Source organism: Sus scrofa, chromosome 8 (assembly GCF_054392235.1).
Source record: "Sus scrofa isolate SSC_HxYL_T2T_F1_AM1 chromosome 8, Sscrofa_HxYL_maternal_Yorkshire_Landrace_v2.0, whole genome shotgun sequence".
Classification (NCBI taxonomy): Eukaryota; Metazoa; Chordata; class Mammalia; order Artiodactyla; family Suidae; genus Sus; species Sus scrofa.
The window spans coordinates 1,032,174-1,044,769 of record NC_139390.1 but is presented as its reverse complement, the minus strand read 5'-3'; the positions used below and the strand labels follow the sequence as shown (position 1 = coordinate 1,044,769).

The following is a 12,596-nucleotide window of genomic DNA, read 5'->3' as shown; positions in this document are numbered from 1 at the left end:
GCCCCGGGCAGCACTGTCCTGCTCTGCCCCGTGCTTTCCACCCTCCTGCGCTGCTCCAGGCGGCTCAGGCCTGACTGCGGAAACGCTTTTGCCTTTTTCTTCCCTCACGCTCCGCTCTCCTCGCCGACTCGCTGTCTGATTCCTCACGCTGGTGCTGGCTGCTGGGGGACTAAGCTTGGCGGCCCGTCTCTGCACCTGCCGGGAGCCTCCCGGGCTCCTCACCACCCGCCTCCACACGTGTGGGGCTTCCTGGAGCAGCTGCTGGCTGGAGTCGGGGAGGTGCACTGGGTTGCCTGTCTCAGGCTCCCTGCTCTGTGTCACCTGCCGGCCACAGCTCTGCAGCCCTCCTCTGCCCCATGGAAAGCCGCCCCACCCTTGGCAGAGGGTCCTTCTGAGCCCTGGCACCACAGCTCACCAGGACCCCAGCCCTCCTTTTCCCACGGCGCCTGGTCAAACTCGCAGGTGGGCTGGGAGCAGGCTCGGCTCGGGGGGAGCTGGGAGGCGCCTTTGGTGGCTCTCGGAGGCGCTTTCGGGAGCTGAGTCCGTCTGGCCCTGGTTTCACGGAAGACGCAGGGTGTGTGCTCGGGCGCTGCTGCCTTGGAATCAAGGCTCCACCAGAATCCCGTGCGGAGATCTGTACTGCATGGACGGGGGCCACCGTGTGCCAAACCCTGCCTGCTTCCTTGGCACCGTGGCACTGCTTTCTGGTCCCTCCAGGCTGCCTCACGCATGCCTGCTCCTTCAGTCTCCTGTGCGGCCGCAAGCAGCCTGGTGGGTGTCGCCATTCAGTGAGTGCCCCTTCTCAGCTTAGTGCTGCCTCCTTCCACATGGTCTTACTTGATGTTAATACAGCCAAGGCCGCCCTCTTGGGGGAGGTCTTGCTAAGCTTTGGGGGGGTTTCTTGTGCTTCGGGCCACAGCTGCAGCACATGGAAGCTCCTGGACCAGGGGTCGAACCCCCACCACTGTGGTGACAACACCAAGTTCCCAACCTCTAGGCCACCATTGAATTCCGTCTCTGCGTTTTTGTCTTTTTAGGGCCGCACCCGTGGCATATGTAAGTTTCCAGGCCACAGCCACAGCCAGAGGATCTGAGCCACGTCTGCAACCTACACTTCAGCTCACAGCAACACCGGATCCTTAACCCACTGAGCGAGGCCAGGGACGGATCCTGTGTCCTCATGGACGCTAGCCGGATTCGTTTTTGCTGAGCCACGACAGGAGCGCCTTTACAGGTCTTTTTTTAAAAAAACAAAAACAAAAACGACACATCTAGGTATAGATGTGTTTTAAATCATCCTGCGCAAAACTTGGTCAGCGTCAGCCATACGATGATCTGTGTCAGACTCCAGAAAATTCTTTTTCCACACTGCCTCGCCCCAGGACTCTCATTTCCCTTCTGGAACATCTGCTGAATGTTTGTCTTCCACGTCCTGTAACTTCTGCCGCTGAGTCCCTGCTTTGCTTCCTGTGCCGAGACCTAGTTTCTCCAACGTGGTCTCCAATGCATATCCTTTTCTGTTGCTACCTAATTTTTCTTTTTCTTTCTTTCTTTTTTTTCTTTTTTTTTGCTTCTTAGGGCCACACCTGCCGCATATGGAGCTTCCCAGGCTACTAGGGGTCAAATCAGAGCTGCAGCCCCCGGCCTACACCACAGCCACAGCAACGCGGGATCTGAGCTGTCTGCGACCTACACACACCACAGCTCACGGCAACGCGGGATCCTTAACCCACTGAGGGAAGCCCAGGATCAAACCCGCAACCTCACGGTTCCCAGTTGGATTGGTTTCCGCTGCACCACAGCGGGAACTCCTCTACCTAATTCTCCTAACCATCCGCTCAGCGACCATGTGGCAACTCCCAGTTTTAGCTGTTTGTCCAAACCTGCCTCATCTGCGTCCCCCAACGTCTCGTTCTCCTCCTCTGCCTCGAAATCTACCTTTACTGCTTTAATCGCTTCTAACACACTTAACATCTTCTTTCAGACTCGGTCTAGCACCGCAGGGTCTCACCCAAAGCAGGCCTCCCACGTGGGGTCTGCCTGGGAGATCTTGTTCCGCGGTGTCTGGGCACCCGTGGGCAGGGCTGTCCTGGCAGGAGGCAGCCGAGGCATCTGCCGTGTGTCGTCGCCTGCCCTTGCTTCACCGTGGGCCCAGAGCGCGTGGTCCCATTAGGGACCACGTGCGCATGAAGTCGTCAGCCCGGCGCTTTTCAAAACGTACAAGTGGTTCAGGTTTAGACTCTAAGCACGGAAGGCCCAGGCCCAGGGTTTCCACACAGGAAAATTACACCGCCTCCCTCACCTCCCCAAAAGCAGGGGGGCAGAAGGGAGTGTAAATGTGCCACCCCCTGAGGTGCCTGTGTCACCAAAGGAGCTACTGGAACGGGCCTGCCCATCGGGCATCCAGTGGCCCAGACGTGCCCCTTGGCGCCCCCGCCCCGCCCCGGGACAAATGCTCTTGCCCACCTTCTGAGAGCACGGACCCGCCAGCAGCTCAGTGTTCCAAACCGCTGACCAGTCTGGGCTTTGGGGAAGCCACACCGCAAAGAGGCTCCGCTGGACCCCGGGAGGCAGTCACGCCCGGACCTGCGGACGGGCCGGTAGCCCTGCCGGCCTGCGTGGGATGCAGGAGGCACCCTGGAGGCTCGAAGGGCCTCGGAAGACGGGGCTGGGAGCCCGCGGCGCCAGCGGGCCGTACCTTGTCGATGGTGAGCATGTAGAAGCGGGTGATGTCGTGCTCCTGCGCGCGCCTGATGCGGGCCATACACTCTTCCTCGTCGATCAGCTCCCCCACATACTCGTTCACGAACTCGCCCTGCGGCGGGAGGCCGGGATGAGGGCCGGCAGCTCACCGGCCGCCCTCTGCCCCAGGGCCTGGGTGCCCGCAGCGGGAGAGAGCGGATGGCCCCGTGGGCCAGGGGTTGCGGGGGAAAACCTGCCCACATCTTTCCATTTCCATTAACGTCTGTCTTCATTTCTTGGGCTGCACCCGCGACAGACGGAGACTCCCAGGCTAGGGGTCGAATCGGAGCTGTGGCCGCCGGCCTGCACCACAGCCACAGTAGTGCCGGATCCTCAACCCACCGAGCAAGGCCAGGGATGGCACCTGCGTCCTCACGGATGCCCGTCATCAGATTCGTCTCCACGGAGCCCCGCGGGAACTCCAGCTAACGTCTTTTTCATACAGCGACCCCACTTCGCTTCCTGGTGTGCCCTGTGTCCCAGGGACCCCAGAGTGGCCCTCCAGCTCCCCCAGGACCTGGCCCCAAAGGCAAGTGCCCACGGGGAAGGGTTGGAAAGACGGTGGCAGCCTCGCCCGCGAGAGCCAGGATGGACAGCCGTCAAGGCAGGAGGAGGAGCAGGACTGCTGAGGGTCGGGCCGAGGACGGCCCTGGGTCTGAGGCCGGCCGCCCTGGGCCACGGCCGCGCGCACGGCTGCACCGGGCAGGCAAGTCCGCGCCCCAGTCTGAGAGCGGGGGCAGGCTGCTCGAGTCCCCGTCACCTCCTAACCTGGTTCCGCGCCGTCCCTGGGCCCCAACTGGAGCTGCTCGGCTCAGCAGCCTCCTCAGCCTGCCTCCCTCCCGAACCTTTCTCTGCCGCCAGCAGCCATCAGAGCTCCGGGCGGAGGCGAGTTTTCGGGGACTTCACAAGTCTCTACCTTCAAGGGCATCTTTCCCGTGACGTTTCGTCAAACTCACAAAAAAGGCTGGAAATGCCGTTCCCACACGCACCTGACGGCCCTGGGGACACGCGCGCGCACGCACGCACCTTTCTGATGTCCCTCTTGGCCACCAGGCCCCAGCCTTTGCCGTCCGTCTTGATGATCTTGGTCTCAGGGTACTGGCGCTTGGTGAAGCACTGGTTCTGGCAGAACTCGCCGGCCGGGCACACCTGGGGGTGGCACTCGAACATCAGCATCCGGTTCAGACACTCCGAGTCGAGGCCGCAGGGGTTCTCGTCGGTGGGCTTGCAGTTGCACTTGGGGATCTCGGAGATGTCCGCCGTGTGGATCTGGGCTTTGCCGTACGGCTTGTTCACCTGGCGGAGAGCCGGCGCCTCAGCCCGCACGCCCGGCCGCCCCCCTGCCCCGGGCCCGGCCTCCTGCGGGACCTGCAGCCCTACCCATCCCTGCGCCCCCTTGCCGCCTCGTCACAGCACTGGGCTTTTGTCTTTTGGTCTTTTTGTCTTTTCAGGGCCGTACCTCCGGCACATGGAGGTTCCCAGGCTGGGGGGTCTCATCGGAGCTGTAGCCGCCGGCCTACGCCAGAGCCACAGCAACTCGGATCCGAGCCGCGTCTGCGACCCACACCACAGCTCACGGCAACGCCGGATCCTCAACCCACTGAGCGAGGCCAGGGATTGAACCCACACCCTCATGGTTCCCAGTCAGATTTGTTAACCACTGAGCTGAGACGGGAACTCCGGGCTCTCTGTTGATGGGACGAGCCAGGCTGTGCCCACAGAAAGAGGGCGCCCAGTGGGACCATGTGGTGCGGGAGCCCAGCAAATGCCCCAAGATCCCGTCTCCTCGCAGCCCCTGTGAAGAAGCACGCAGAGGTGGGCACGGGGGCACCTCTGCCCTGATGGACCCGCAGCTCCTCTTTAAGGAGCAACCAACCAATCAAGCAGCAGAAAGGACTGCAAAGAAACTAGCGCGGAGCCGAGCAGGGCTGGGGAAACGGGGCCCAGACGCCCTTGTCAGCGTCCTGGGGGAGCCTGTGCCGCTGGAGAACCACCTGGAACCGGGCTCAGGAGTCCCAGGTCCTTCCTCTTGGACCCAGGAATTCTACTTGTGGGAACGCAGCCCGAAGAAGAGACTGAACACAGGCTAGAACAGGGGACACTTCCTTGACCCACAGGGACCGGGATTTCAGCAGCAGACACAGCCCTGGAGCCATGAGCAGGGGGCTGGCATGTCCTGTGCGTGGCGCCAGCTGGCAGGGGGCTCTGGGCTCGCCGTGCTCAGAACACGGCCCCACCAGCACTGGCGCTCTGTCCTGGGGTCAGCGCGGCCCTCCGCCCCTCCCGCTGCAGGCATCCTGGCCGGGACGGGGTTTGCACCCCGGCTGGGCCTCCCACAGCAGCGCCCCGGAGGCTCACCTTGATGTGCTTGTAGGGCGGGGGCCTGCGCTCGCTCTCCTGCGTTTCTCGGGCCTCCCTCTGCAGTTTGATCTCACGGAAGCGAGCTTCAGCCTCTTGCAACGCTAAGGAGTCGGTGAAACGTGAGTGCGAGGTTTTGGCACCGGTACAGCCACCCCGAAGCTCTGCACCGTAACCCCGTAGTGGAGACCTCACCTCCCTGCTAAGGGGTGTCCCGTTTCCACAGCACTGGCGGCGGGCTGCACGTGTCCCCACGGACGCGGGCCCGGGGGGCGCCGCCTAGGGAGGCCCCGGATGCTCGGCCCCCAGGCCTCCTGGCAGGTGGGACGTCCCAGCTGCGCCACCTGCCCCCGACCTAACCCTGAACTCAGGCCGCACCCCCGCTCAGTCTCAACACCCCCCCTTCGCGTCAGTTTTGAGAGCCTCTTGCCCAGCGTGCGCGAGGCCCCTCGCCGAGCTGTCGCGGCGAGGTAAGCGCGGAGGAGGGCTGCATGAGGCACCCTGAGCCGCCTGTCACGACCTGCGCTCGCGAGGCTGGCGGGTCCCCGCCCCCCGCGTTCCACATCACCAAGCGCCCCCCACTCTCTGCCTCAACGCGTCCGCCTGTAAACCCCCTTCCCGGCTGGAAGCAGCCAGAGTGCTGAGGCCAGCGTGTTCTACACAAACCGAACCCTCGAGAGCAGAGCCAGGACTACGAAGGCACCCGAGCTCGCTGTTTCTGTCCACCTGGGAAGCTCCGTACCGTTTTTGAAGACTCTTCCGATCCCTCTGACCCCCTGGTAGCGGCTGCCCCGGTCCCCCTCCATGTACGGGAACGCTCGCGCCTGATGCGTCCAGTAATAATCTTTAGACCCAAAGAAAAACACAGGGAATTCTCCAATCTCGTGCTTCATTTTCTGAATATTTGGGGGAACATTTTTGGGATGGCAAACTTCTGCCGGCCACCATCTATTATAAATATTAAAAACAGGGTTCACAGACTCTTCAGAGAGAGTGACAACAGCTGCAGAGTTTAAGTTCTGTAAAGTAAAAGCAGACGGAACAAGGAGAAAGAGCACGGCGGCTACTGCCCACACCTGTAGTTGCCCAGCTTCACCCAGACGACGTCCTGGAAGTGCAGCTTCTTCCCGGCCCTGCAGTCGTTGCAGAACCAGCTGCCGTCCGGCATCTCGATGTTGAGGCAGTCGGGGTGGAAGGCGGCGGGGCAGGACTCGCAGCACAGCAGGCTTCCCCCTGCGGAGGGCGGCGGCGGCCACTTAGCCCGGCCCTGCGGCCCGGGCCCGCCGGACCCTGGGACGCCAGACGCCTCAGGCCCCGTCTGTCTGCGACACGGCTGTGGGTGGCGCAGAAGCCCCAGAGGGCGCGGCGCGCGCAAACGCGGGGACCCGCCCACGCCCCGGAAGGCCCGCCCGCGCCGCCCCTCACCTTTGGAGCACACGAAGCACCAGCTCACGTTGACGTGGGCGTGGTGCCGCTTGCCCTTGCGGGCGGTGAAGTGGGCCGTGCAGATGATGCTGTGGGAGGCGATCACGGAGCAGCCCGCTGCCAGACACGCGTCCCCGCTGTGGTAGGCGACCGGGCAGCGGACGCAACGCATCATTTTACCTGCAGGCAGACACCCCCAGATGCCGGGACCATGAACATGTGACCAGAGACGGGTGAGGCTCCCCGCGTCTGCGCCTACAAGGCCGCTGCTGAAATACACCTCAAGCAGCTGATGCGAAAAGCACCCCGGACAGGAGAGAAGAAGATTTGTCAGATGACATGAAAACACACTTCCTCAAGGGGACTCCAGAGGATGTCAGGAAGCCATCGACCACTTAAAATGCTGTATCCTGGAGTTCCCGCTGTGGTGCAGCCAGCTGCAGATCCAGCATCGTCTCTGCGGCGGCATGGGTTTGATCCCCGGCCCGGGAATCTCCGTAGGCCGTGGGTGCAGCCAAACAAAATAAAATAAAAATGCTGTATCCTGGGAGCTCCCTGGTGGCTACTGGTTGGGACTCAGCACCCGCACTGCCGTGGCCCAGGTTGGGTCTCCGGTCTGGGCACTAAGATCCCATTACCAAGCCACTGCATGCCTCAGCCAAAAATTCAAAAAAAAATTTTTAAAGATGCTGTACTCTTGGCATTCCCATTGTGGCTCAGTGCAAACAAACCCAACTAGGAACCATGAGGTTGCGGGTTCGATCCCTGGCCTTGCAAAGTGGGTTAAGGATCCAGGGTTGCCCTGAGCTGTGGTGTAGGTTGCAGACAGGGCTCAGATCCTGAGTTGCTGTGGCTCTGGCGTAGGCCGGCGGCTACAGCTCTGATTGGACCCCCAGCCTGGGAACCTCTATATGCCGCGGGAGCCGTCCCTAGAAAAGGCAAAAATAAATAAATAAATAAAAATAAAAACAAAGATACCGTATCCTGAAATAACGTCATCCAGGGCTTTTGGGCCTGTGGGGACCGTCCTGGGCACTGTGCCACGGTCAGTGCGTCCCCAGCCTCCGTCTGCTGGATGCCAGCAGGTAGCCTGAGACCTCTGCAGACATGCTGCAGGTCCCTGGAGGGCAGAATTGCCCGGCTGAGAAGCACTCGTGCTAAAAGGTGAGCTAAGCCACCCCCCAATCTCACAGACCTATGGCAGCAAACCCAGATGTGATCTGATTTTAAAATGTTTTCCTTGTCTATGAAGGACCGTTAAAGCCAGAACAAGCAGAGTCTATCCAAACGGCTTCGAAGGCTCCCACCCCCACCCCCCGGCCAAGCAAGGGATCTTTAAGACAATTCAGGGCAGGAAGAAGGGGGATGGCAACCAGGAACAGAACCGCTGTCCCTCCAAAGCCACATCGGGGCCCACAGCTCTGGTGACAAACCCGACAGCCCCGCCTGCCCTCCACATGCCTCGTGACCACGTCAGACCCACACGGGGGCTCTCACGCGTCTGTACCTTTCGACGGCCTCGGGTTCGAGGGGTTGGAAGCGTGGCAGCTCACGCAGCTGTGCAGGGGGCAGCGGAAGCCCCGGCTCTCAAACACCGTCAGTGGGAACCTGCGCACGCAGGCCTCGTGGTAGAACTTGCCGCACTGCGACACGACGCAGCGCCGGACGTCCGCCTTGCTCTCCTTGCACACGAAGCACGAGTGCACCCCTAACGGTGGGCGGAGGGCCGAGAGAGGGGCACGGGCAGGACTCAGGCGGCGGCTTCTAGCCTCGCGGCCCGTTCCTTCCTCCCCAGACTGTGCCGGGGCGGCGGGGGCGGGGGGGGGGGCAGAAACACGCAAAAGCGGCGCTGGCTTGGGGCCCGGCCTGGAGTCCTTTGGATGGACACCGTGTCCTGGGGGACTGGGCCACCCCGGCTGACACAAGGGACACGGGGCCCCTGTGCACCCCCCAACCCCATCCTTCTGCTCCCCCCCAACGCTGAGCTGACTTCTGGGGGTGCTCCCGCCACCCTTGGGGGCGCCCGGGGGCCCACGGGACACACCTGAAGTGCACTCGAGGCAGGTGAGCCTTCCCTCGGGCCGGCGGGCCAGGCCCAGGCAGGCCAGGTGGAAGGCGCCACAGCAGGGACCCTCGCACAGCACGAGGCTGCCCGGCTTCTCGCACAGCTGCGGGCAGAGCATGGCGTGAGCCAAGGGAACGGGAGGGAAACGCGGGGAGTGGGTTCAGGAGGTTTCAAACCAGGCGCGAGGAACAGAAGAGCTACGCGCACGGTCGCGGGACAGGCCCCCTGGCACCGGAGGGCCTCCCTGGGCCGGAGCCTCTGCACAGGGACCCGGAGGGCGGGGGAGTTGGGGGACGGCAGGGCAGCCCCGCACCTGACACACGTGCTCCTTCTTGGCGGCCGCTCCTCGCTCCGACCGTTTAGACGAGACGGACGCCTCGGTCTGCGTTTCGTCCGCGCTCTCGTCCGGGGACTCGAGGGGCTCGTCTCCCGGGCTGTCCGAGACCTGGGGAGGAAGGAGGCGGACGACAGTTCACGAGCGGCAGCGAGCAGCCCCCCGGCCCAGCCCCCGCGCCCAGGCCCCAGGCCCGCTCTCCCGAGCGAGCGAGCGCGGCTCGTCGGCACACGGCGCCGGGTCAGACATGGCCCCGACCCGCCCTCCGGGCAGGACGCGCACTGGTGTGGGTGCGACGTAGCCCCCTCGGCACGCTGCCTAAGAGAGGAGTCGAGTTCAGGAAAACCTACCCTCGCGGTGACCAGCGACGGGCTTCGGGACCCAGGGCCCTGCGTTTCTTCCCGGCCCTGCTCAGGTCCACCTGCCTACGGGGGGGGGGGGGGGGGGGGGGCGGGGGCGGCCATGGGCCGAGGGCACACTGCCAAGGGCACTCTGCCAAGAGCGGGCTCCCGCGGGCGTTCCCGCAAGATCAGGAACCGGGTTTCCAGACTCATCGCACCCCCTCGTCTCTGAGGGACCACCCTGTTGGCTTCCGGCCCCCACGGCCTCAGGGCCCGCCAGAGGGGTGGGCCGGCCAGGCGAGGCGAGGCCTGCTGAGAGGCCCGGAGAAGGAGGTGGACTCTGGGGCAAAGGAAGTGACTCACAGGTCGGATTTTGTCCCTCCGGCCTTCATTCGGCAGCCACCAGTGAGGCCAGGCCGGGCCTCTCCCTCGGGCCGCACGCGGCACCTCCCTCACTTGACCAGATCTTTCCGCAGAAATCAATAAATCTTCTAATCAGAAAACTTGATGTCAAATTCAGATTTTTTTTAAAAAAGCCTAAAAACATGCTCAGTATTTATCTGATGTTAGGTAGTTAAATATGGAAAACGGAATTTCTCAACAGAGCAAAAGCATAAGCTACATTTCCCGTACACTTCGATTATCACAGCAACAAGTAATTATCATACAGGCTTGCTGTTTGCCAACAAACACACAGCTAGAAATTGAACCAGGCCACATTAAAAAAAAAAAAAAAAAAAAAAAAACCAACAGAAGAAACCCAGCAGGCAATCCACCCAATTCTGTCACCTTATCAATGACCTCTTCCCAGATTTAGCCCCGAAGTCACAGGGTGCAGTAGGAGGAACAAATCCCAGCAAACACAGGAGCTCTTGCTACTCAAACTGGTGTGGAAGGGGCCCTGCCGCTCTGACTGGTGCCTGCGGCGGGTGTCCAGGCCGCGGCGCCAGCCCCGGGCCCTTCGGACACAGCAGTCTCGAGAGAAAGCAGCCGTCTGAACGTGACTTCCTCAGCTTTCCGAGGGAGCAGCGAGCGCGTGAAGGAGCACAGGGCTGTGTAGGTCTGCGGCCGCAGGGTGGCCTGGACGGCGCCCCTCTCCAACGGCTCACCAGCCCCCCACACGGACACCCCAAAGAAGGCAACTGGGAATACGCTCGCAGTTCAACCCCCACGTGTAACAGGGCCAGCCGTCAGATACAGGGGCACAGGTGGGGCGAGCACCTGGGGCGCGCGCGCAGCGGGCACTGGGGGAGCCGCACCCCAGGAAGAGCAGTGACCCCGCCAGCCCTGATCCCACTCGGCTGCATGAGAGGAGGCCCAAAGAAAGGGCCTTCAGGGTGGGCTCCCGGGAGAGCCTGGCGCCCTGCCCACCAACCCCTGGTCCACCCTCAGCATGGCCGGAACAAATGAAAACGCTAAAAACGGAAAAAAAGAAAAAAGAAAGAGAAATAAAAAAAGGGAAAATGCACGGAGAGAAAGACAGAAAACACAGACCAGTCCTGGGTCAAAGGAAGAAACAGCACCTTTTATTGAAGCTTTACAGAAGAGTCAGCACGTTTCCACTGAGGCATTTCCTACAGGAGCAAAGTCTGCTTGAGGAGGTGAGCCCGGGTACACACTTGGCACGGAGGCGGGCATGTCCAGGACACGGGCTAAGGGACGCGCCCGACACGGCCCTTCCGCAGTCCAGTCCGCGGCCGGTGCGGGCGCTTCCGCTCCTTCCTGCCGCACCCCTTCCCCGCGCCGCCGCGCCGCGCCGCGCCGCCGAGCGGACACCGAGCACACGGCCGGGCTCCTCGGCGCTCACTGCACCAGCGGCGCGGCCGCACCGCGGGCAAAGCACCGGGCGCGCCTCGCTCCAGCCGCAGGCTCCGCCTCCAGGGGCACCGGGCCGGGAGATGCCTTTGCGAAAGGGACACCTTCGCCTGCACGGTCCCAACACAGTCCCACAGCTCAGTCTACGACACCTAGAGTCTAGTCCGTATCCAGTAGGAAGCACTTGGGAAGAGAAAAGCCGGGCGACCCGGCGCCCGGACCCACCAGAGCCAGGCCCACGGCTGGCGGCTCCAACCAGCAGCCTAGCCCTGACCCGCCAGCCTCCTGCCGGCCCAACGCCCGCTAGCCACGCGGTGGGCACAGCACCCGCTGCCCGTCCGCCCGCCAGCCCGCCCGCCCGCGCGCGCGCCGGTCCTCTGCAGAGAACGCCGTCTCCGCGGTAGAACAGGGCTCTGCCCGCACGATCAATGAACGTGATGCAGCCTAGTGCACACAGCAGACCCGCTTCCAGCGGCCGGGTCAGGAGCCCCAGGCGGGAACTCCTGGGAGACACGGAAGCGGCCCCTACAAGGTGGCCGGTGTTACACACAGTGCATTTCCAATCTTTTAACAAACAGATCCCTCCCCGAGTTGAAAACCACATCATTTGTCAAGTACAATTACAGACCTTGAACAACAGATATTTCCATAAACCCACATCATGTTCATGGTTAACTCAGGCTTTTGCAGATCGGTAACCGGAAGTACTTTCGCACAGAATTTTGGATTGACAAAGATAAGAATCCTGTACTCAGGAGATTTAATGAGTTTAAAACCAAAAGCCTAAAATCTCAAACAGGTCTTCCAAGTTAACATCACAGTGAAACACTGGGGTGGAATTAAAGTCACTTTTAACTTCGTCATTTGTCACCGGAAGTACTGTAATTCGGACACAAGTGATTAAACTTTTGTCGAGGCGACCCTTCCGGATGACAGACTAGAGCCTCGCCAGCTGCCCTCGACTCCGGGCCTGGTCATTGTCCTCACACCCGCCTCCTAAGCTGGGCGCTGCCAGGGCTGGTGGGAGCCAGTCAGTCAAGACGAGTCTCTACAATGTCCCACCGACCGTGTCCCGAGCAGTGGCTCTCTGGATGGGGGAGCTGGGGGGCCTGGGCGGACGGCCGCAGGTACAGGCTGTGTGCCCACCACCCCTGGCACCCAGACTGAGCAACCCCCCGCCCCACCACACCCCCTGCTGGGCCGAGACACCCTCCCCGCCGCCACCCCCGTCATTCCTGGCAGGTGCCACAGGCCCTGAAAGGTTAGCGTGCACTTCAAAACACATGCCAAAGAGCTGTACGCAAAGCCCAACACCTCACTCAGGCCAGAACACCGTCACCACGGATCCCACTTGCAAGCAGGCAGGTGCGGAGGCATCTGATGGGAGGAGGCCTGTCTGGTTCCCAAGGAGACTCTGAAGGCCACCCCCGGGGGGTCCTCGATGGGGAAACTGCCCAGAGGGAGGAGCCTCTGACCTCGGCAATGATGTGGGTACAAGGCCTGTGTGTTTTGCCTG

General features: G+C 62.2%; 1 protein-coding gene across 6 annotated transcripts in view; it reads right to left on the bottom strand.

Annotated features, from left to right (window-relative positions):
* NSD2 (nuclear receptor binding SET domain protein 2) overlaps window positions 1-12,596 on the bottom strand; it is a 79,391-nt gene that overhangs the window by 7,993 nt on the left and 58,802 nt on the right. For 3 of the 6 annotated variants that reach the window (XM_021100913.2, XM_084971231.1, XM_084971232.1), the window contains exons 10-18: window positions 8,904-9,035; window positions 8,570-8,693; window positions 8,033-8,233; window positions 6,526-6,705; window positions 6,177-6,333; window positions 5,843-6,048; window positions 5,101-5,204; window positions 3,769-4,038; window positions 2,699-2,815 (exon numbers count right to left, since the gene is read on the bottom strand). In XM_021100913.2, the coding sequence (XP_020956572.1) occupies window positions 2,699-2,815; window positions 3,769-4,038; window positions 5,101-5,204; window positions 5,843-6,048; window positions 6,177-6,333; window positions 6,526-6,705; window positions 8,033-8,233; window positions 8,570-8,693; window positions 8,904-9,035 (1,491 nt within the window). Of the gene's footprint in view, window positions 1-2,698; window positions 2,816-3,768; window positions 4,039-5,100; window positions 5,205-5,842; window positions 6,049-6,176; window positions 6,706-8,032; window positions 8,234-8,569; window positions 8,694-8,903; window positions 9,036-12,596 lie in introns of all 6 variants that reach the window. The other 3 variants (XM_021100910.2, XM_021100911.2, XR_002346526.2) reach the window with 2 other exon arrangements.